The sequence below is a fragment of the Helicoverpa zea genome, chromosome 26, assembly GCF_022581195.2.
Source record: "Helicoverpa zea isolate HzStark_Cry1AcR chromosome 26, ilHelZeax1.1, whole genome shotgun sequence".
NCBI lineage: Eukaryota > Metazoa > Arthropoda > Insecta > Lepidoptera > Noctuidae > Helicoverpa > Helicoverpa zea.
This window is the reverse complement of record NC_061477.1, coordinates 1620383-1645080: the sequence shown is the minus strand read 5'-3', so window position 1 is coordinate 1645080 and position 24698 is coordinate 1620383. Positions and strand designations below refer to the sequence as shown.

Sequence of the window (24698 nt, the reverse complement as noted above, 5' to 3'; positions counted from 1 at the left end):
CGATAGTTTGAAACAATCGAAGAAGATTGTACAGTTACCACAGACTACTCCGAAAGAGGAATCGGATTCAGAAGAAGTTGCTGGCAGCAAACAAAATGAAAAAGTGGAAGAAAAGGATGTTGAAATACAACCTCAGGATGAGAAGCCAGCACCTCCTAATTTAAGAACCATTCTCAAAGTCAATAGGACCGGAGTTAAAGATGTAAGCACCTATATACAATATTAACTTTTGTTTTATATTTTCTGTAGCAGAGGCAAACTTGCAAATAAGGTCGGTAATCAAACAAATACTTAGAAGTTGTGACCACCTCAATCTTTGAAATCAATATACCATAGCACATGCATCATCTCCCAGACCTTTTCCCAACTATGTTGGGGTCGGCTTACAGTCTCACAGGATGCAGCTGAGTACCAGTGCTTTATTGTCAGACTTACTGACTTCTGACTACCCGTAACGACTGCTAAGGCTGTTAAATGTCAAGCTTTGTCAATAAATTCAGATTTTTTGAAAGATTCTTGTGTTTTCAGAGAGCAAGCGACAATACTTCTATGGAATTGTCAGATGATGAGGATGATGAAGCATTAACCAAGGATATGTTTAAGACAAGCGTTTTGAGGCAGGCTTACGGCGATGCGTGTCTCAAATTAGTTGTCAGAAAATGCTATAAGGTGGGTTTGCAATAATTTTTGATGTTCTATTTATTTCACATAAGTTGAGGTGGAATAGTAGTTAAAGCATCATAATTTTTAAGTATGAGTTTGCGGGTTACCAGGGTTCCCAATTTATATGTACTTAGTAGAAGTATATTGTGGACACCAATGATTAAAATAGTGATGGAAAACACCTCAAGGAAAGCTGGACTATGAAGTCCGCATTGAACATGTGTGGTGATTAACGCTCAATACTTTTCTGTGTGAGAAGAGGTCTGTGCCCAGAAGTAGGACGATTAAAAGACAGATGATGATGATTTATTTCACTAGATTGAACTGAAATTGTGAGGGCTACTTTTCGTATATGTAGGGTCAAAAAAGTGAAGCAGTAGTTACTCTTGCAAGTCCATGATCTACCGGATATATTTCTTTATATTTAACAAGAGATAAAGAAAGATTTCGTTGCCATAATAAATAATGGTTTGTCAATGCTGGATGGATTACGTGAAAGTGTCGACTTTGGCGTGGCTAGAATGAATGTTACTTGTAAGATGACGGCAGACAGAAAAGTATGAAAGAAGAAAAGATGCTACGCCAACCCCAATTAAAATTTTGATAAGGGCAGGCGGATGAGGAATAAAGAATGGTTTTTCAAATATTTTATCTTTTGAAGGCATGCAAAAAAGTATATAGTTCTTCATGCAGAGCTGTTAGTTGCGGCTCAGATCTGAAAGACGTCTTCGATAGGAGTTCCCGAACGGGGTGTATTAAAGAGTTCGTTTCTTGCAATAAGAAGAAATCTGACAGCAACTTATTACGCGAGAAACCTGGCTGTGAGACTTGTGTCAACATTTTTGATTTATCGCCTTATTTATAATACCTTTATTGGCTAACGGTGGATATCTATCACCTATCTATTGTTAATTAGATATACAAAACAAATGCCCTATACACATATACCTAATAGTTTCAATATCATATCAAAAGGGGTCACTATGCCAATGATGAATAAGGCGGCAGATTTTGGTCTTAACTACGCTTTGTAGAGAAGGCTTCAGTCTTTTGCTTGTCATTCGGTAAAAAGTTCTAAAGGCTACCTTTTGTGAGTGCAGGGTCTTGATTATCTTATTCTGAAATAGGCAATCTTAGAGCACGATGTATACTGGCAGATATTTGTAGTTCCAGTTTTAGTTGTAATTATTTGACTGTCATTGACATAACGTAATTATTTTGCCAGTGACCATAGTGTTTAAGAGAGGATGTTCAGATATGGACGCTGATATTAACTTTTATTTTTATTTCGAAGGCATGTAAGATCACACTCGTATCGTCATGTCGGGCACAGGGTTGCCACAGAGATGTTAAGACAGCGTTTAAAAAACATTACAAAAAGGGATGCGACAAACAGTTTGAAGATTCACCCAAACTTTCGCTTAGAAGAATTTTGAAAAGTGAGATTTTTTGTTTTATTTTATTTACACGTCCATGGCTGAATAGACCTCTTTGAAGGACTGGTGCTTGGGTGTTTTATGTTAAAAACAAGAGACATATGAACAATTTGTTCCATTTCCTCTGTTGTTTTTAAATTTTGTTAATATCTAAACGGTAATAAAAGTATGTATTTTGTAATCAAAGTAGTTTGTTACTAATTGTTTTACATGGAGTGGTTTTAGTGTGACTAATTTAAATAATCAGTTCCTTTTATTTTTGTTACAATAAAGCCCCGTATTCAAGGTGAATTTTTATTCACAAACAATTTTTTTTTACATTATTAACAATGTCAATTATTTAGCGCTAAACAAAAGTTTACCATCAATACGTGGTGTATCTCTTAATTATTTATTTCGAATACCTATTTTAAAACCAAACAGCCTTTTTTGGGTTTTTATGGTGGGAATTTTAACGACTTTTTACAGAAGCTTATGAAAACATGTGATTTTCAGCTGAAGGAGTGCATGCGGATTTAGCAAAAGCTGGCTATTTGTCAGTAGTATGCCAACGTCATATGGAAACAGGAACGGTAACATTAAAAACTTTATTATTTACTAACTGTTCTAAGTTCCCATCCAAGTTTCCATTTGCTACGGCAAAAGGCAAAAGCTCGGGTCAGAATCAGCCAATTTTTTTCAAGTGCAAGATTATCTGTGTACCTAATTTGATTTAAATGGGTTCAGTAGTATTGGCGTGAAAACGCAACAGACAGAAATGTTAAGGTCGCATATACATAAGTTAAGATTTATTTAGCAAAATGATCCCTTCATACTATTTAGGTAGCAAAACTCACTTATATAATCTTTTAGAAACTTATTTATGTAAATATTAGTTAACATTATTTTTTCCTCACCTCAAACTCAAAATAACCAACATTAACCCATTTCCTCAGTCTACATCAACAACAAAAGGGGTTCTCCGAGAAGGCCCAACAACACCAGCGCAACCCTCAGACCAAGAATTAAATATATTAAGAGATAGATACGAGAAAGCATGCTCAAAAATCTCTGAAGACAAATGCAAAAGTGCTTGTCATTACGCCCAAAACGCAACTTGTGTGAAATTCGAATGTACTAAACGATTGAAGAAGAATTTTCGCAGGAATTGTGGGACTCAATGTAGACTGGCTTATGCCAGTTCAGGGTCGAAGGACAGTGGGAGCGACTCTGATAGTGATAGTGACGAAAGTGGCAGTGATAGTTCCGATGGCAGTGGCAGTGAGAGTGATAGTGATTGATTCTTGATTAATTTGTTTGTTAAAATTGAGTTTTGGTAATAAAAGTTGTAATGTGTTGTTTGTTTTATTATTTATTTTAAATCTGACCCGATTTTTTAATGTAATTTTGCCTAGGTTATTTTTTATTTTCTTTTTGTTGATTATATCTTTTAAGTACGATTAAATTGATATAATTGATATGGTTAAAAAAAACGTTTATTTACGGGAACACAGTTAAAACTGAATATGTTCAAAGACGGTTGAAGAAGAATTTTCGCAGGAATTGTGGGACTCAATGTAGACTGGCTTACGCCAGTTCAGGGTCTAAAGGCAGTGGCAGCGACTGATAGTGATAGTGACGATAGTGGCAGTGATAGTTCCGATGGCAGTGGCAGTGAGTGATAGTGACTGATTTTGTAGTTCCTTTTGTTTAAATTGAGTTTTGGTAATAAAAGTTGTAATGTGTTTTTTTTCTGACATGTTTTTTTTATATAATTTTGCCAAGGATATTTTTTATTTTATTTTTGATTAATAAATCTTTTAAGAACGACTTCAATTGATATTATTAAAGAAAACGTTATGCTAACTCTAAAGTCGAAACGTTTGAAGAAGAATTTTCGAAGAAATTGTGGGACTCAATGTAGACTGGTTTATGCCAGTTCAGGGTCTAAAGGCAGTGGCAGCGACTCTGATAGTGATAGTGACGAAAGTGGCAGTGATAGTTCTGATGGCAGCGGCAGTGAGAGTGATAGTGATTAGTGAGTTTTGTTTAAATTGAGTTTTGTTAATAAAAGTTGTAATGTGGTGGTTGGTTTGTTGTTTATTCCCGAATTTTGCAGATTATTCGTTTCAATGTTTATATCGGCTCACCCATTTTTTTGTTTAGGTACCTATGTAAAAAAAATACTAAACTTTTCAGGATATTTTTCTTTTCGGTCAATCAACCTTTTGTACATGGCTCAACAGGGGTAAATAAATGGTTGATATAAATTAAGAAAATATAACATCGCCTGAAAACTCCGGTTCACCTAATAATATTTCTATTGTTTTGAATATTGACAACAATAAGCAAAATTATCAGTACTTACACAATAAATCAGCACCATACTCGCAGTTCGCCAGATGGTCGAACTTGGCCGTCAATATTGGTAGGAGTACTCCATTAATGTAGCCAAGTGACGTGGACGTCTTCAAGTGGGTACCTCTTAGGTGCGCGTATTTGCCCTGAAAGAGAAAACACGTTATTAATTAGATTAGTCACTATGAATATTGTAAGGGCTTATAAGTGTTTCTATACAATGTTGGTCAAGAATTCTTAGTCAACTTTTGATACCCATGTAAATAGGTAAACAAGGGTGCAAAAAATGTAGTGAAAGAAAAAAGTTAAAATAATAAAATCCACAAGATATACGTACACACGATCATATAAAACAATTGTACCAACAGTTACCTATTATCAATTTTAACACTAACATCATAAAATTACACTCACATCCTGCAAATTCATGATCGTATGCCCCACATCATCAGCGACGTTATTGAAGAAGGTCAGCATGCTCGTCCTGATGAACTCGGGGCAGTTCTTCACGAGGGACTTGGCATCGATGCCTTTCACCAGGACTTGGAGACAGCGGACAGTGATGCGGACATCGGGGCCGAAAGCTGCTAATCTGAAGTTTAGAAGAAGTTTGTTGAGTATATTATATGAAAAGTATAGAGATATCAGAATACATAATAGAAGAATGATAAGTTTTTTTACAATATTTTCTCTTACAAATAGATCATCTACATAGACTTTTTCCCAACTATGTTGGGGTTCTCTTAGTTGCAGCTGAGTATCAGTGTTTTACATGGAGTAACTATCTATAAGATCTCCTCAATCCAGTTACCCAAGACTTTCTGCCTGAAGATGTTTAGATTACAGCTGAGACCTCCTATTTTAATTTGCTTTAAAGAAAAACAAGGAACAACTCGTCATGTCATAATGGTCAGCAATCCATGGACCCACCACGTCAACCGTTGCTTGATATTATAAACTCTTCAACCGGATGTTTTGACACCCCTTCCTTCTTATTGAAGAACATCTCTTAAAATAAAACTCTTTAGAAGTTTATCTTCTATAAGGATTCTTCTAAATTATCTTACCTAGATCTCAGCAAGCTAGCCAGCTTACAGAACAGAGCGGCTACCATCTCTTTCTCCTTCAAACTGGCGGCACCAACGTTATTGGTTGCCGTGGCAACGGCTATGAAGTAGTTGCGATGCGTCGAGAAATATTTCTCCATTAGAGGCAACACCACCTGAAGGAAATTGGACCTTATAACTTGTGTCATAGAGTTGATTTTTAGCAGTAGGAATATTATTCTTATGTGTGTGAAATTGAGCTTTATTAGAGGTAAAAATAGAGTTGATTTTAGATTGCATGTAGTTCGTGTGTCGGAAAGTGCCTTTGGAAAGTGTGTAGTGGTTGGGAAAGAACCCTTCTAAAGAACCTTTTTCCATCTTTAATTATTAAGTATTTGTGAGTGTGGATATTTTCTAAAACGACCATGACTATGATATTCTTCCCATGGTTTCTAAATGCAGGTGTTTCTGTGAAAAAGGTTTTTTTTTGCCTTATATATTTTATTTGGTATTATGACTAGCGATATTTCTACAGGCCACAACATCAACATGCTCTAAAACACTATTTGTTCTTGTTTTTTTAAGCACACCCTAGTAACAGCAACAGTTAAAATGCCAGTTTCTGTCACATTTTTGAACACCCTCTTCCCATAGACAATACTATAAATCAATTATTTTTATTTTATAAAAAAAAACATATTTATAAATACAGTTGGCCGTTTTTTTGGTGAACTTGACAGTTGGTGTCAAACTCAGACCATATATAATCTGTGACTTATGAAAACAGCCTTCAAAAAACATAATATTAAAGCGCATTGGAACACATATATATTATATTTATTCCTGGATAGCAGTCCATTGATTTTCAGCATAAATAATAGTGCGAAACAAACAGCAATGATAATATGCGCATGAGTTTGCGTGGTCACGCTCTAACACGTACTATGTACCTTCTTGAAGTACTTAAGTTCCGACTTGTGTTGCTTGGAAATTAATAAATAGTATTAAAACATGATTTACCTAATGATACAAACCTTCAGATGCAGATACTTAATATTTACAATCAATTAATATTGTTTACTTAATAAATTCAATGTTAGTTTTGAGTCTAATCTAAATTAATGAAAAAAAAATATGCTGGTCCTAAATTACCCTTCTATCACACTTAACTACTCTGAAAAAATGTAGTATAGTACAGCATAGTTTTAAAATATTTCCTAGATCTTTAGTCTAAACTACTTTCAAATGGCAGTAACAATATTAACCTTGTGTCAATTTCAAAAAATCATTTTTTTACATAATTAATTATACTCCATTCTATCTTCCTGAGTTATAAGCTAAATAAAAAATACATAAAAAAACTCACCTTAGAAAAGAACTTAATATCCCTGGTACTAGTCTTAAAACTACTCCTCCTACTGAACGTAGTTGACGGCTTCAAAAGTTTCATATTTATAGTCGCCCTATCGATATACTGTATCAACTTCTCAAGAAGTGAGTACGCAAATCTCAACTCTATTGCTACCCCCGTAGTGGTCTGTTCTGTGTCACTTTGTGGTGCCTTGCTGGGTCGATGGAGTTTGTACCCTTGGTATTGCAAGTATTTGAGGAACTCTTGAGAACGTTCTCGGTCTTTCTTCTTTTCTTTGTCGGTTAGGAGATCGTAGGGAACTAGTTGGGGGTGGATGCCTCCTGAAAAATAATTACATATTTTTTTTTATATTGTTAATAACGGAAAGTTAACAATGACAACAATTCTCTTAATTCTCTCTCTCTCTCTTCTTTATTCAATACAGTGTTTTTGTTTTCAGAGAGGAACTAAAATACAGATCCAGAGATTTTATCTCCAAAATCCTTTAAGGATATAAGAGTAGTGGCCAGTTTCACCGGTTACTGATAAAGTATCTGATAGCCTATCGAGAGCTTATCTTGCAGATAAACAATTACTTAAGTTTTCACCGATCTCGGATAGCAATATCTGGCAGAAATTGTAAACGGTATTTATCTGGCAGATAGCATGAACTATATCAGATAACCAATTGACACCTGACCTGTGCCTTGTAGACTTCATTAAATGCAGTAGCTTATATATAAAAAAAGATGTATCTCTCTCTAACTGAAATGCAAATTAGAAAGGCTTGATACCCTCCCATAATTTACCCATTTAGCCAATTACAAACCGAAATCACAGTCACATCTACTTCTCCTACTCACCTCCATTAGTAACAAGTTCCTCCTTCTTCTTCTTAGCCCAGATGTCGTGAGCGTTGTCAGCTAATCTCTCTGCCATGTTCTGCATCTCTCTGGATAGCGTCAAGTTGGTCATGTCCACGGGGTGAGGGTTGTAGTTGAAGGGAGTCGCTGAGTCTGACTGCTAGAGGTAAGAGGGACTTGTTAGATAATGTAAAGAATGGATTATATCGATGTATTTTTTATGACCTCCAAATTCAAAAATATTAACCAAAATCTGTATTACAATTTTTAATTTTAGGTACCTACTCAATGGTCGATAAAAATGATTTCATATTATGTCTAAAAATATTTTTGTAAGTTAAAAATTAAATGGTTGCAAAAACACTTGCAAAATTGGATGTTGTCCTAAAATTATTTTTAGAGCAAAATGTCGTTACGTTTTATTTGGCGCTTAGCAACACCTCTTACCAAAATATGAATACAAATACCGATTCGATCTTTTTGGGATGTTAAATTCTGTACAAGATATAACTTAAGATTAAAGTTAAAGGAAAAAAGCATTAGTATATAAAAGCAGGAAAGCAAGTGAATTGAAATTTAGTACTTTAGAGAAAAGGCGTTCTGTGAGAATCTAGTGCTCCTGTACACTAAAATACCTTATTTAGACAGTTAGGAAGAGATATTTAAGTTATTTCAAATTATTTTTTATGCCAATGATGATTTAAAAATTAATCAATTAAAATTATACTTACTTTACATATAATTTTTTTTGACTATGTAATGTTTAATTTGAGTATCAGTAATATTATGCATGCTCAATCATTTCCAAACGCATATAAAGATTTTTCTTAATCTAAACTTATCTACGCCCAGATTCTAAGTCTAGATTCTAGATTTAATTTGAACTATTTATATTTATAAATAAATTAGTACTAAAACTCACCACAATATCGGGGGGGCGCTGTGCGTTGCGGGAATATGAAACACACAAGTCAGGGTGAAATAAGCTGTGTAGGTATCATTCATTCACTCGTTCACTGAACTATAGGTTCATACTTCATTCGTATTGGTGCAAAATTTTTAAAATATAATTTTGTGAAGTAGAGCATTTTTCCATTTAAAATTACAGCACAAAGAGCTCATTTTTTTATTATCATCGACAGTCGGTTAGGCGTAGTTTTGATTTATCGATAAATAGATGATTAGGTAAAAATATCGATCATAAGATCTCATTTACCTGCTACCCTTTAAAAGTTGTTTTTTCCTTAAAACACTGGTTTTTTAGAACATTTCAATTATCAGTAAATGTAGTATTTTAAATAGAAAAATGCTTAACATGCCAATTAAAAAAGTGCAGATAAGGTGCCTATAAACAATTGTGTATCTATAGGTATATGAAAAAGCTTGTACCGTATGTTCTTTCACTATTTCATCCTTTGGCTGGCATGCACAACAAATGTACAAAATATATAACAATATATATTTAACATTATCTATTTTATAACTTCATAGGCCCAAATTATAAGTTATAAGTACATAAACGACCGTTTTTCTTAAATCCACTGTTTACTTTGAAAATTGCACGTGAAAATTCATAGTAAACAGATGTTTTATGGAACTAACGTTTGTGTTTTCAATGAACTTGGGTTTTAATGGATGTCATATTATCTATGGTATTAAACATAGATTTAATTCTTCAAAATAGTTATCCATGTTCATATGTGAATCCATGAGTCAAGCTTGTAGCGCGGACCTTGCCTATTGCCCCTCCGCGCCCCTCTAGATTAAGACGCGCGCCGGCTCGCTACCGAAATAATTAAAAGTGGAACAGCCGCGCAGCTTTTGCGGCGCGCGCGGAGAGCCGACAGTGCACGAGCAACCGCGAAGCACGACGCATGCGCTCCGGTTGTTGACGGACGCCCGCGTCGCTCGCGTGCCGGTGCTTAAGCTCCCTTGTGTTAAATATTGTATTGTGTTTTTTTGTGTACGGATTATACTATTTTACTTCCAATCGTTTTTTCAATAAAAACTCGGAACGAAGCCCAACTATACGTGGCGCCCAACGTGGGGCCGTTTTCGAGTACAAACTTCACTGGAAAAAAAAAACAAAATCAGTGACAGTGACGTTCGAACGAGTTCTGGATTTTTTATTGAAAATTTGTTAAAAAATACCATGGTGCTTACGCGTTCACGTACGAATAGTGCTTCGCGCTTAACACAGCAGCCAGCAGAACCGTACCCCGCGCCTAGTGGGCAGCTGGACGGTGCGACGCCGTCTAATACGGAGGGAGGTGCGTTTTTCGTCGACGTGAGATCGGCAACGCCACCGCTGGCAGGACGCTTTGCGTCCGCCGGCGCCCCGGCCTCTTCACCACCGCCGCTGTACGGGCGTGAGCTGCATGGCTACTGCGCTATGCCACAGCACGGGCATGCTCCGCCCGTCGCCTCACCGCAACAACCTATGCCAACACCCGTGGTCATGACGGACCACCAATTGCTATCCTTGCTACAAGCGTTACGGTCGCAGCCTGCACAAGGCGCGCCGCTCCCATCTGTAAGTGCAAACTTGTCAAATTGCTCGGCGAGATACAATGGGTCCGGTGATGTACGTGCCTTTACCGACGCCGTGCAGATTTACAAGGACTGTGTTGGTGTTAGTGACGAGATTGCACTAAGAGGCCTGCCAATGCTGCTGACTGATTTTGCAGCTACCTGGTGGCAAGGAGTTCGTCACTCAGTCGCGACTTGGCAGGAAGCCATTCTGTTACTTCAGCAGACTTTTGGTCCACGACTTCCGCCTCACAGAGTCTACAGAGAGATCTTTAGTCGAGAGCAAGCTGAGGAGCGCACGGACGTTTTCGTGTGCAGAGTAAGAGCACTTATTGCTCAGTTACCGCCGCGCACCCTACCTGAAAACCCAGTACAACTGGATATGGTGTACGGGCTCCTTAATAGAAGAATACGCGAGCGAGTAGCGAGAAACTCTTTCTCCACGTTTTCCGAGCTACTACAGCACGCCCGGTCAGTGGAGGATGTGCTCGAGGAAGTGCGCGCTCCTGCACCTGCGAGAAGGGCACAACCTGCGACAGCCGCCCCGATGCCTCCACTCGTCCACCCGTCGACGTCTTCATATACTCCTGCGACCAGAACTGTGGACCAAGCCCCTCAAGTCAGGGTCAGACCGAGGTGCTCATTTTGTAAAATGTTCGGCCACCTAAAGGAAGAGTGCCGTAAATTACTAAATAAAAGTAATCCCGCGCAGGAGCCAGTTAAGAACGAACCAGCTGCAGTTGCACAACCGGAGCTGCGCCCTTCCCTAACATGTTTCGGATGCGGTGCGCCCGGTGTTACGAGGTCAAACTGCAGCGTGTGCAAGGAAAGACGTTCTGCGCCGTCGACATCTACATTTCAGTCGTTGTCGGCGTGTAATACTGTATTTAAACCGCGTGTGCGTCCCCTATTAAATATAGAAGTGTTTGGTGCTAACGGTACCGCTTTATTAGACACTGGTGCGAAACAATCCGTTGCCAGTGAAAGTTTAGCTAAACATATGCGGGCCAATGGCCAATTGTTTCAAAGTGTAGAAACGGAACTTAAATTCGCGGATGGAACGCTGCGCGTTCAAATCGTAGAAGTAGCCTCAACCATTGTAAAGGTGCAGGGAGTGGCAATTGAAACACTCTTCATGGTCCTGCCTGGCGCAACTGAGTCATTGTTAGGAATGAATTTTATACAGGACGCTGGCATGGTACTCGATTTCGTTAAGAATCGGTTCACTTTACGCGATGTGGGCTCATGCGATTTACAATATGAATGCGAGGATCGTGTAGTAATTAGTTCTGCGATGGGTCTCCGCGAGTCCGAGGGCGTTCTCCTGTCATCAGCGGATAGGTCGAAATTGGCTGCACTGCTAGAGAGGAACAGCGATGTCTTCAGTGCAGGGGGAGGGCCGACGCCCTTTGCCCTACACAGGATCGATACAGGTAACGCCGCGCCTATTTCTACACCGCCTTATCGTATGAATCCGGCCAAGAAGGAAATTATTAAGGCCGAAATTGATAAGATGTTGGAACTCGAAGTCATTGAGGAAGCAGAGTCAGAATGGACTTCCCCGATTGTCCTGGTTCCTAAGAAGAATGGTGAAATAAGATTTTGCGTTGATTACAGGAAGTTAAATGCGGTGACACGTACAGATAAATACCCGCTGCCCCTGATCGATGACATTCTGTTTTCCACAAAGAGTAATTGTGTGATGTCCACCATAGATTTAAAATCAGGCTACTGGCAGGTTGAAGTGGCCCCGGAAGACAGACATAAGACGGCGTTCGTTTCCCCTTTCGGAACGTTTCAATTTAAACGCATGCCGTTCGGATTAAAGAATGCACCTTCAACATTTCAGCGATTGATGGATCGTTTTCGTACTGGATTGAAGGATGTGACTGTCGTGGCTTATTTAGACGATATTCTGGTTATCTCAGCAGACCTGGATGCGCATCTGCAAGATTTACACCAGGTATTTGATCGTCTACGTCAATTTAATCTCCAGGCAAATAGAGAAAAATGCGTATTTGCTCGAGAGAGAGTAGCCTACCTTGGACACGTCATTACCGCTAAAGGAATCGAACCCGATCCAAAGAAGGTACAAGCCGTGGTGGATATGGCCCCACCGACTAATTTGAAACAACTTAAAACGTTTTTACAAACTTGTTCATGGTTTCGCAAATTTATTAGTCAGTTCTCTGAAATTGCGCAACCCTTGACCGACCTCACCAAGAAGAATAAACCTTGGAAATGGACTGAAGAGGAAGACTATGCCTACAACGAGCTCAAGCGAAGACTTACCACTAGTCCCATCCTGCGACAGCCAGACTTTGACCAGCCATTTATTCTACGCACAGATGCCAGTGCTTATGCACTAGGTGCAGTGTTAATGCAGGGTCCGGATCCAAAGTCTGAGAAGCCTATTGAGTATGCCAGTAGACTGTTAACGTCAGCAGAGCAAAATTACTCCACAACGGAGCGGGAAGCTTTAGCTGTGGTATGGGCTCTAGAAAAGTTTCGGGGTTACCTGGAAGGCGCCGAAGTTCGCGTCGCCACCGATCATCAGCCACTGAAGTGGTTGCTGTCACTGAAGACACCAAGTGGCCGCTTAGCTCGATGGGCCCTGAAAATTCAATCTTATAACCTGGACATAGAATATACTCCAGGTAAGGTCAACGTAGTCGCTGACACTCTTAGCCGTCCGGTATGCCAGGCATCAGAGGTCGATGTCAATACCTGTGATCTGTGTCCCATCTCAGTAGACTTACCTCACAAAAGCTCCGAAGAGTTGCGAGTAGCTCAGCTCGAAGATCCTGGAATCAAGAAAATACTCACGGATTTCGAAGAGAACGATGCATACAACAGATGGACGGATCGTGGGTACTATCTTTCACAAGGTGTTTTGTTCCGCTTCGATCCGGATGGTGAATCCGAAGAGCCCCAGCTGGTGGTGCCCGAGTCGATGCGCGAGGAGATTATGAAAGAACTCCATGACGCTCCCACAGCTGGACATTTGGGCTTGGAACGCACCCTTAAGAAGATTAAGGAACGATTTTACTTCCCTAATATGCGTCAATACGTAGCAAGGTATCTTAAGGCTTGTGATCTATGCCAGAAATTTAAGGCAACCAATTTTAAACCGGCCGGCCTACTGCAAACGCCTGTCCCGCAACAGCGATTTGAAGTTCTCGCTATGGATCTGTTTGGACCTCTTCCTGAGGGTAGTAAGGGCGAGAAATGGATCTTTCTGATCGAGGATACTGCGAGCAGATGGGTGGAGTTGTTCCCGTTAGCCGTAGCCAACGCAGAAAGTTGCGCTAAAATATTAATTGAAGAAGTTTTCCTAAGATATGGTTTTCCCCGTCGGGTGATCTCCGACAATGGTACCCAATTTGTCTCGGCCGTAATGCAGAAGGCTATGTACGTTCTCGGAGTGAATCAGAATCTGACGCCAATTTACCATCCCCAGGCCAATCCCGCAGAGAGGAAAAATCGGGAAATGAAAGAGATGCTGGCTATCTTAATAGACCCAGAACATCGACGTTGGCCTGAGGCATTGCCAGCTGTTCGATTCGCGTTGAATACAGCACCTAATCAGGGTACTGGTCATACAGCTGCCTTTCTAACATTCGCACGCCAGTTTAGGTGCCCGGTGGACGTAGCCCACGACTTAAGGACGGTCATAGACCAAGAGAATTATGTGCCTCAAATTACGCCGTATCTCAAAGAATTTGCAAGTCGCTTGCAAGAAGTGAAGTGGCGAATCGAGCGACAGCAGGACATCCGTAAGGAAGCTGCGGATAAAAGCCGTAGACCCGGACCCGATTATCGTGAGGGTGACCTCGTCCTCGTGGATAGCCATCGCCTTAGTCAGGCCGAAAAAGGCTGTACTAGTAAGTTCGCACCGCGTCGCGAAGGCCCGTTTCGTATAGTGAAAATAGTATCTCCAACCACGTACGAAATCGTGGACAAGAATAATAAACCTCGCGGCAAGTGCCATGCTAGCCTCCTGTCACCTTACATAGGTGAATCTGATCTGGCTCAAGTTAGGAGTAGGGGTAGACCAAAAAAGTCGGTTCCCAAGCCAGCTCCACAAGTTTCCGCTGACTTGGAGGGGGAGGATGTAGCGCGGACCTTGCCTATTGCCCCTCCGCGCCCCTCTAGATTAAGACGCGCGCCGGCTCGCTACCGAAATAATTAAAAGTGGAACAGCCGCGCAGCTTTTGCGGCGCGCGCGGAGAGCCGACAGTGCACGAGCAACCGCGAAGCACGACGCATGCGCTCCGGTTGTTGACGGACGCCCGCGTCGCTCGCGTGCCGGTGCTTAAGCTCCCTTGTGTTAAATATTGTATTGTGTTTTTTTGTGTACGGATTATACTATTTTACTTCCAATCGTTTTTTCAATAAAAACTCGGAACGAAGCCCAACTATAAGCTCAATATTTTTTCGCCAGAAAATTTGTCTAAATTCTTTACCCAAATACTATACCGTTAAGAGTTAAATCTAATACTTTTTACACTTTTTGATACTTTATTTTATCACAATTTTTACTTAAAGGACAATGCTATTCTTTGTATGGAAGTTGGGCTCAAGAGTTGCCCACAGTAGCTGCATAGTGTATTATGTTCCATAGGCTTATAATAGGTCCCAGACCGAAATATTTCGAAATCTATCCCAGGAGTGCTGAGAAAAACTGGTTTGACTCTTATTCAATACTACGAAAAATATGCTTACGAACTCTTAACTATTCCACTTTTATTACCTTAATTGAAATGCATTATAATATTAATCGACAAATACGAGGTATTGAACGAGATTTTTTTTACCGACTTCAAAAAATGGAGGAGTTTCTCAGTTCGTTTGTATTCTTTTTACGTAAGTACGTGCATAACTCCGTCGTTTACCAACCGATTTAAACAATCATTTTATTGTTTAAAAGGATTTACTTTCCAAATAGTTCCAGGGTCCAGGGTCTGGTGATAGAAACCTTAAAACATTATGGAACTCTCGGAAATTGTAAGCACATATCGAATAAAAACTTGTCAATCGGGTATATGTCTCCGACACCACAAAACTGTGGAGGTTAAGACCTGACCTGACGATGGAGACGACAGTGAGACGAGGGAACTCCTCAACGGTATCTATTTACTACCTCGTGTTTGAGCTTATTTTATTCGTCTTGATAAGATTTTTCCATTGCCATTAAGGATATTAATTGCATGACGCTACTCGAACTTAGGACTGATTGTGGTAGATAGAGACTGAAAAGCAAGAGAAACAACAATTACCTTTAAACGTCTATTTCTGTTTTTTTTTTTTTATCCTGTTAACAGTGAAACCACTATCTATCTGATATATATATCTCTATCTATCAAGAAAAGAGGTTGTTAGGTTTGTGGCTGCTTAAAATGGCTTGCTAACAATGGCTGGCTAACATTAGAACTGGTTTTTCTCGGGACCTCTGGGACCGATTTCAAAAATATTTGGATTCCGTCTTAAGAGTGAAGTAAAAAACCTATTTTAATCATTCCCACTACTGGGCAAATGGCTTGGGCTTCATAAACTGACTGTTCAAGTTGGACATTAGAACCGGGTTTTCTCGGGACCTCTGGGACCGATTTCAAAAATATTTGGATTCCGTCTTAAGAGTGAAGTAAAGAACCTATTCTAACCATTCCCACTACTGGGCAAATGGCTTGGGCTTTATAAAGTAACTGTTCAAGTTTAACATTTGAACCGGTTTTTCTCGGGACCTCTGGGACCGATTTCCAAAATATTTGGATTTCGTGACAACAGTGAAGTAAAGAACCTATTCTAACCATTCCCACTACTGGGCAAATGGCTTGGTCTTTATAAAGTGACTGTTCAAGTTTAACATTTGAACCGGTTTTTCTCGGGACCTCTGGGACCGATTTCCAAAATATTTGGATTTCGTGTTAACAGTGCAGCAAAGAACCTATTTCGACCACTTTCACTACTGGGCAAATGGCTCAGGCTTTGTTAAGTGACTATCTATGGAGAACATTTGAACCGGTTTTTCTCGGGACCTCTGGGACCGATTTCAAAAATATTTGGATTTCGTGTTCAGAGTGCACTATGGAACCTATTTTAACAATTTCCACTACTGGGCAAATGGCTTGGGCTTTATTAATTGACTGTTCAAGTTTGACATTAGAACCAGTTTTTCTCGGGACTTCTGGGACCGATTTCCAAAATATTTGGATTTCGTGATAACAGTGAAGTAAAGAACCTATTCTAACCATTCCCACTACTGGACAAATGGCTTGGGCTTTATAAAGTGACTGTTCAAGTTTAACATTTGAACCGGTTTTTCTCGGGACCTCTGGGACCGATTTCAAAAATATTTGGATTCCGTCTTAAGAGTGAAGTAAAGAACCTATTCTAACCATTCCCACTACTGGGCAAATGGCTTGGACTTTATAAAGTGACTGATCAAGTTTAACATTTGAACCGGTTTTTCTCGGGACCTCTGGGACCGATTTCCAAAATATTTGGATTTCGTGACAAAAGTGAAGTAAAGAACCTATTCTAACCATTCCCACTACTGGGCAAATGGCTTGGGCTTTATAAAGTGACTGTTCAAGTTTAACATTTGAACCGGTTTTTCTCGGGACCTCTGGGACCGATTTCCAAAATATTTGGATTTCGTGTTAACAGTGCAGCAAAGAACCTATTTCGACCACTTTCACTACTGGGCAAATGGCTCAGGCTTTGTTAAGTGACTATCTATGGAGAACATTTGAACCGGTTTTTCTCGGGACCTCTGGGACCGACTTCAAAAATATTTGGATTTCGTGTTCAGAGTGCACTATGGAACCTATTTTAACAATTTCCACTACTGGGCAAATGGCTTGGGCTTCATAAACTGACTTTTCAAGTTGGACATTAGAACCGGGTTTTCTCGGGACCTCTGGGACCGATTTCAAAAATATTTGGATTCCGTCTTAAGAGTGAAGTAAAGAACCTATTCTAACCATTCCCACTACTGGGCAAATGGCTTGGGCTTTATAAAGTGACTGTTCAAGTTTAACATTTGAACCGGTTTTTCTCGGGACCTCTGGGACCGATTTCAAAAATATTTGGATTCCGTCTTAAGACTGAAGTAAAGAACCTATTCTAACCATTCCCACTACTGGGCAAATGGCTTGGACTTTATAAAGTGACTGATCAAGTTTAACATTTGAACCGGTTTTTCTCGGGACCTCTGGGACCGATTTCAAAAATATTTGGATTTCGTGTTAACAGTGCAGTAAAGAACGAATTTCCACCACTTTCACTACTGGGCAAATGGCTCAGGCTTTGTTAAGTGACTATCTATGGAGACCATTTGAACCGGTTTTTCTCGGGACCTCTGGGACCGATTTCAAAAATATTTGGATTTCGTGTTCAGAGTGCACTATGGAACCAGCTGAAACTACTCCCACTGCTGGGCAAACTTTGAGCCCACACCCTGGCATTGTCCTTTGACCATAATTATTTCAATACCCATTTCAACTGTCAAAAAAACCTCTTATCAACCTGAAAAACTCTATACATAAACCCTTTTCTGTACCCAACATACTACATACAAAATATATACAACTTACGCCTCCGGACTTGGACTGCCTTCGCATAGAACTGCGGTTGTTACTGGGTATATCCACTTCGGAATGTTCGACCGACCAACCGATGGCTAGAAGTGCCTTGAGTGATTCCCGTACTGGCTCCTTGTAGCGCTCCTTTTCCTGTGATATTAATAATGGTAGATTAGTTTGTGTATGTTAAGTGGCGATCTTTGCTTAGCGGTAAAAATAAATCAAGGCTCCTAAATAGGTATTTATTTCATTGTGACCTCAAAATACTCAGACGTTAACGTTATTTAGCTCTAAGTTCTACTTTAATTACTTTTGTTGAATGGAAGTGCAGATTTACTTCCAAATATCAAATGGTAAAGGCTTTCTATATTGGATTGATGTTAAAATTAGATTTCAATATTTTTTTCTGAAGTCAATACAATAAGTTGGTAAAATGGTAACATCACTATTTGTGATTCTGATTACCTTACAAAATCATCAATGTATGATAAAAAGTGTAATTATCTTCAACACTAAACGAAATTATACAAAATCCAAACTCCCTCAAAGAAGTCATCGATATAAAATAAAAACTCGGACATTACCAAATTTTTTGATGTTGTTAAATAAAAACATAAGTTTCGCAATACTCACATAATCATTCAACATATTGTAAGGCTTCAACCTAGGATACGTCTTCTGGCTATCAGACCAGCCCTCGCCGTAGACCCAGCCGTTCTCAATCTTCCTACTAGCCCAAGCGTCGTGGTAGTGTTCAGAGAACTTTTGTACGATGGTGTTCAGGTCATTGTTTAGTGCTACTGATGACGTGTTTATTGGCTGGGGGTCGTATTGGGGGTTGTCGAGGTCACCTGAAAATTTGGACAAGGGGGTTAGATTTTAGGTAAACAAATAGTCGAATAAAAACATGTAGATGTAGGTTTCGCAAAATTTTGGTATCGATAAAAATTGATTTGAGTTACATCACTATTTATAAAATGACAGTCGATTGTCCACTTAATGATTTATTATTCTCTTAATGACACAAAAAGTGATTATTCTGTAATTATGGCAATCATCAAGTAATCTGTTTGGAAGAAATACGACTTATTTTCATCAAAAAATTCGTGCCACGTAACTTAGTAACTGGGAACTGTCGATATATATTTACTACGATATTCAGTAATTATCATTTTCATGGGACCTTATGAATCCTGTGACGTATGAGATGATAATAGTAAGGGTGTCTCACCTGCAGCTTGTTCCTTGCCGTAAAACTCATCATCATAGTTCTTTGAGAGAGAGTAGTCAGGCGGCAGAGCACATCCTGGAAATAAAGGATGCATCAGTGTTATAAAATATAGAAACAACGACTTGTTTGCCTGGAGAAATAAGTTACCTACATAATGGCGTCCACGGCCGATTTCGGCCACGGCGGCTGTTCTCATTTAAGGAGATCAGCCGGCTGCGCAGGACATATTATAGTGCACGAGCATTTGCGCAGACACAGGTGCACTCACTATTCCTTCACTCCCATAACCCGATGGGACGGCAATCCGACACCACCGGAGAGAGATCAGGCGCAGGAACGACATTTACGTGCTCGCCGATGCACGGGTGAATCAATCACCAACTTCCAGACTACGGGCTGCTTTGTGAAAGCTTAAGAAAACTCACAAAGCGATTTCGGCCCGACCCGGGAATCGAACCCGAGACCTCGAGCACAGCAGCCGCGCTTGCGACCACTAGACCAACGAGGCACAGGCACACCTACATAATCAATTTATGAAACATGTACTTTATTGAAACGAGAGAAAATTCTAGAACTTTTTTGGAAGTAAAAATGCATGACTGTGCGTAATGTAATGGGGCACATTGAATTAATTAGAATGGTTATGTGTTATGGCTGTTTGAGGACAAAAGGTGTGTGGTGAGAATGTAAAAAAGTTATTTTATTTTAATTAAAGTATGAGCTTTACTCAGCAGTGGGACATATTACCTACCTATAGCAATAAGACAAGGCAACGCCTTCCCGAACAGTTCAGGCTCGTAGTCCATCTTGCTGAGGGAGTCGAAGATGTTGGAGAACAGCATCATGGTGAGACGCTTCTCCTCGTCGGAGGAGGCTCCGAAGACTCCCTGGCCGGCGCCCGTGCTGCCGTAGTACTTCGCACAGCGCTCGTAGTGGAGGGTTAAAAGCTGATAACGAAGGAAGAAGGGTTAATTGCGTACAAATAATTGGGTTAAATAAATATACAAGTAAAAAAAATACTATGCTTGTATCTCGAAATCTATATGTAACTCAAATATCAATAATCTAAACGGCATACATCGACGGCATATTGGTCAGGCTTAGAATCGTGTACGTAACCAGGCCATATTGAAAATAGTGTTTTGTGATCTTATATACTAACGTCGCAGTACATATATCACACTTGATACAATTACAAAACGTCATACACGTTTCAACAATACGTTATGGTGACAAACTAAAACAATATGGCTTCGATTCATGATGTCAATAGCATCATGAACAGTAATGAACACTGACCAGTATATTGAGTTATATTACTGAACTAGCTTCTGCCAGCGGTTTCACCCGCATCCCGTGGGAACTACTTCCCGTACCGGGATAAAAAGTAGCCTATAGCCTTCCTCGATAAATGGGCTATCTAACACTGAAAGAAATTTTCATATCGGACCAGTAGTTCCTGAGATTAGAGCGTTCAATCAAACAAACAAACAAACACACTCTTCAGCTTTATAATATTAGTATAGATAATATACGCAAAGCTAAAACCTCTTCCTACTTTAAATCGGAGTCCCATTCCGCATTTTTTCTGAATTCTAAAGATATCAAATCACATAGTCCCCTTAACATACAAAATTAAACCTTATCCTACTCACCCTAAGAGCAACAGTAGTATACTCAGACAGCTTTGACACATCAACTGTCAATTTCCTCAGCAGTTTGAGCAACATAGAAGGCTGCATGGCTGAAGTTAGCGCCACGAGGAAATCTGACACCGCTTCACGCTGGCCCTTGGTTAACATGCGGTTCTTTGATAACCTGTGGTGAAGAGAAAAATTGTTTTATAGTAAGAAAAATACTGATTAAGCTTTTAAACAAACACAGATACATATTTTTATAAGAAGACCAAAATTATGATGGTATAGTTATCGGCACGAATCTTGAGCTCTGACCTACATCTGCGCAGAAGTGATTTATTAGCAAAGAACCAATCCCGAGTGACGGCTATGACGCGTTGCACTGCGGGCCAGTCACCGCTTTAGCCCGCCCCGCGCCTCACTTCATACCACAAAAGGGACCCAATAAATTACTTCTGCGCAGGTGAAGGTCCGAGCTCAAGATTCGTGCCGATAACTATACCTATATATTTTTTATATAAATAAATAGTGTGAAGTTCAATTTTGCGATCCAAATTCATCGTGAAATAAAATTATGAATTCTTTTACAGGTAATGAATTATGCTCCAAGAATAACGCAATACAGAATGTCTTTATATTATTGCAAAACATTTATAAAAAAAATATAACAGTGTTTGAGATTTTTAATCAAATTATGCACTATCAAGAAAAATTATGGCCCTGTAAAGATTGATATACATTTAGCCCTGCATTTAGTCTCAGACATTTTTAGACAACTTTTGAGAGACTCATTCACTCACAGGTTTCATTCAACGTGTTCCATTCATTCACTAAATCATTCATTCATTAAAGACCTTACACTAAAGAACCCACCTATAAACAGTATGTAGCGTGGCGTCCAGCAGGCTGGCGTAGTTCTCGGCCTCGTTGTAGAAGTACGCGTGTTTGATCAGCAGCGGCAAGATCGAGTTGCCGATGTAGCGGTTCATTGATAGTGCCATGTCGGATTCGCAGCCGTCGTTCTGTGTGATAAATGAAGAATATTATTGAAAAACAACTTTTGACAGGAAAAGAGCGAGCTTTAAAAAACACTCATAGGACAAAAGGAACCGAAATAAATCACTGATGGGAACAAAGGGGCTTTGTATTAATATTGTTTGAAAAATCAAATTGAAGATCTTCGTTTGAAGTCGAATAGGAGATTTTTTTGTCAATGAAACATACAGAGATCGAAATTGAAAACCTTTTCCTTTTTGAAAACTCAGTTAAAAATCATAATAACATATTAAGCTTGGGTTTCCTAGGAAAGCGGTGCCGTCATATAGCGACCGTCATATTACGGACGCAAATACACGGTCGTCGCTGCTCCAAGAGTTGTAACAAATTTTTGACGTTGTTCCGAAAAAAAAAACACAAATACGTATTAAAAAAGTTTCACCGCTTTCAATAAAACGTTCACCAAACTATCTGACACCGTCAAGACGGCCGTCATGCAAATGGCGGCACCGCTTTTTGAAGTTACGGCGTCAGTTACCGCTCTCTAGGAAACCGCCCCATTTTGTTTACATAGACAACGTTCTGGTGACGTCATTCACCGCTGTATTATGGCCGCTATATGACGGCACCGCTTTCCTAGGAAACCAAAGCTTTATTTTTGTAGCTAAAACCCATGGGTGTCTGTGTCAAAAAGAAATGCCAAATAAGGTAATACAAGTAGAAAACTGGCTTTTTTGTCACAAAAAATATATATTCACGAAAATTAATATAAATATACACATTGATATAATTTGTGCCAAAGTTGGCGTATTATGACAACCGCGTAATGGGGTAAAATTGCACTGATCGCTGAGCAGAAAACAATTTCAAATACCAATAAACACAAACCGCTATTAACTTTAGTAACTCTTAACTCACCCTATCCAGCATAGTAGCAGCTCTCAGATCAGGCAGGAAGGCTTCCTCCAGCAGTTTGTAGAACAATTCCTGGGTTTCAATGCCGTACACTCTCTCTAAGAACAGGCCTACACTCTGCTTGTGTCCAGGAATGAGACCAGATGGCATATCTGTAGGAGGATTAGGAGATATTAGATGGAGATTATAGTAAAAATATAAGATTATAAAAGATTTATGTATTTTAGATGATACAAAATAGGTAAAAAATGCCTGAGACAATGTATGTAGGTATGTGCTTTGAATCTGTACTAATATTATAAGCTGAAGAGTTTGTTTGCTTGCACATGCTAATGTCATGAGCTAATGGACCGACTTGAAAAATTCTGTCATTGTTAAATAGCCTAATTGTTGAGAAAGGCTGTTGGCTAATTAAATTCAGGTGCGCGGAGTAGTTCTCAAGGGAAACAGGATAACTCTTCATGGGGAGCTTCGCGGGTACGCCATCAGTCCCAGACACAACACACAACAGAAAACCTACTGTTTGTTGGACACTAGTGGTCAACGTGTTAAAGTTATTTCAAAAGGTCTTCAAAGTCTTGGCTTCGAGTTCACCCTCCAAAAGGACCAGGACTGTAGTGTAGTGGTCTGGTGGAGTAAGACCAGTTCTACTCACCAGACTTGGGCCGTTCCTCTCCAGCAGCAGGGTTGTTGAGCGTGAACCTCAAGCTCAGAACTCCCTGCAGGTCTTCCAGCGGAACCAGCGACCGCAGGATAGCGCGGGCGCGGAGAGACTCGTTCTTACCCTGATTATATTGAATTTTATTTACTTATTACTTAAACACATAAACAATAGTGCACAGTCAGTTACAGGTAAACTCAGCATTGAAATGAAAGTTGGACGTGGAACTAGAATGATATATTATACTACATTATGATTGTAACTAAAATAAACCGGCCAAGTGCGAGTCGGACTCGCGCACCGAGGGTTCCGTACAAATGCTGTATAGATAAAAAGTGAGTTTCGCGCCAACCGTTCAGTTTAGAACAATCATAGTTATGGTAATTTCGTGAGAGTCAAAATAGTAAATATTTTTTATTTTATAATATAACTAAAATAGTAGGCCAGTACCTTGTAAAAGTTATTTTATTGAAGTTATTTATATACAACATTTTATAGTCATCATTCAGAAATCTGATTGAAAATAACTAATTATGTCTTAAAAGGTCATGGGGCATATCTGACCCGCTTTGTAAAAAGTGGCGGACATGAATCAAAGTAGTTTTAAATCGTGGAGAATGGTATGACGTTTCTTTGAATATAAATATTTTATTAAAATTCCATGGAGACGAATGTCCAGGATCGTTTGAAAAATATAAAAGACAAGCAGTTTCAGAGGATTGTACAGGTTGCAATGCTAGTTTTTATTGTTAAAGACATTTCATAAAGAAGGAAGGTGCCAATCCGGATGACCAGGATCTGATGAGGATCTGGAAACCCTGAGAAATCGAGGGCAACTCTTGAATCATGTAGGCACGCATCGAGTCATAACCAGACATGTGAGTGTATTTTTGAGGGTACTGGTAAACAGTGAAGGTTTGGAGCTGATTTGATTATGGAGACTACAGAGAGTCAAGGGAACTCCAGAACGGTATGTTGCAACTACCACGTGTTTGGGCTTATTTTATTCGTATTGGCGAAGACTTTCCACAAAGATAGGTTTGACTGCCATTGTGGGATAAGCTAAGATCAGATATAGTTATGGGAACTCCTTTACAATTTATAACGTAACCTTGTGTTGGAGCTTATTTTATTTTAGGTGATGAGAATTCACTACTAACTTGGGTTAAAGCAGCCATTGCAAGAATGGGATATTTTATTTTTGAGGGATTAATCACCTAAAGAGCCCCAGTTTCAGGTTTTTTTCGAAACCGCCTGACGACTTGTAGCTGTCGAATTGTAACAACGACTTCTAGAGAGTAGGATTCGGGTCTGCTGGCTTTACGTTTCTAGAGCCTTGACAAAAGTGTAATTCTGTCCCTTTCTTTGTTTTATAAAGTCGGCATTATTTTATTTTGTAGCATTTTACAAACAAATCCATCTTCAAACATATAAAAAAGCAACAAGA

The 24698-nt window shown here is 39.5% G+C and overlaps 1 protein-coding gene across 26 annotated transcripts in view; it reads right to left on the bottom strand.

The window, feature by feature from the left end:
- Positions 1-24698, bottom strand: part of LOC124642850 (ryanodine receptor) — a 224686-nt gene that overhangs the window by 46283 nt on the left and 153705 nt on the right. For 15 of the 26 annotated variants that reach the window (XM_047181570.1, XM_047181580.1, XM_047181574.1 and 12 more), the window contains 14 exons: positions 23246-23375; positions 22594-22742; positions 21553-21701; positions 20698-20860; positions 19794-19989; positions 19043-19117; positions 18445-18662; positions 17824-17961; positions 8619-8636; positions 7697-7856; positions 6849-7174; positions 5504-5658; positions 4851-5028; positions 4447-4582 (listed from right to left, as the gene is read on the bottom strand). In XM_047181570.1, coding sequence (XP_047037526.1) covers positions 4447-4582; positions 4851-5028; positions 5504-5658; positions 6849-7174; positions 7697-7856; positions 8619-8636; positions 17824-17961; positions 18445-18662; positions 19043-19117; positions 19794-19989; positions 20698-20860; positions 21553-21701; positions 22594-22742; positions 23246-23375 — 2191 coding nt within the window. The remainder of the gene's footprint in view (positions 1-4446; positions 4583-4850; positions 5029-5503; positions 5659-6848; positions 7175-7696; positions 7857-8618; positions 8637-17823; positions 17962-18444; positions 18663-19042; positions 19118-19793; positions 19990-20697; positions 20861-21552; positions 21702-22593; positions 22743-23245; positions 23376-24698) is intronic. The other 11 variants (XM_047181572.1, XM_047181576.1, XM_047181585.1 and 8 more) reach the window with 2 other exon arrangements.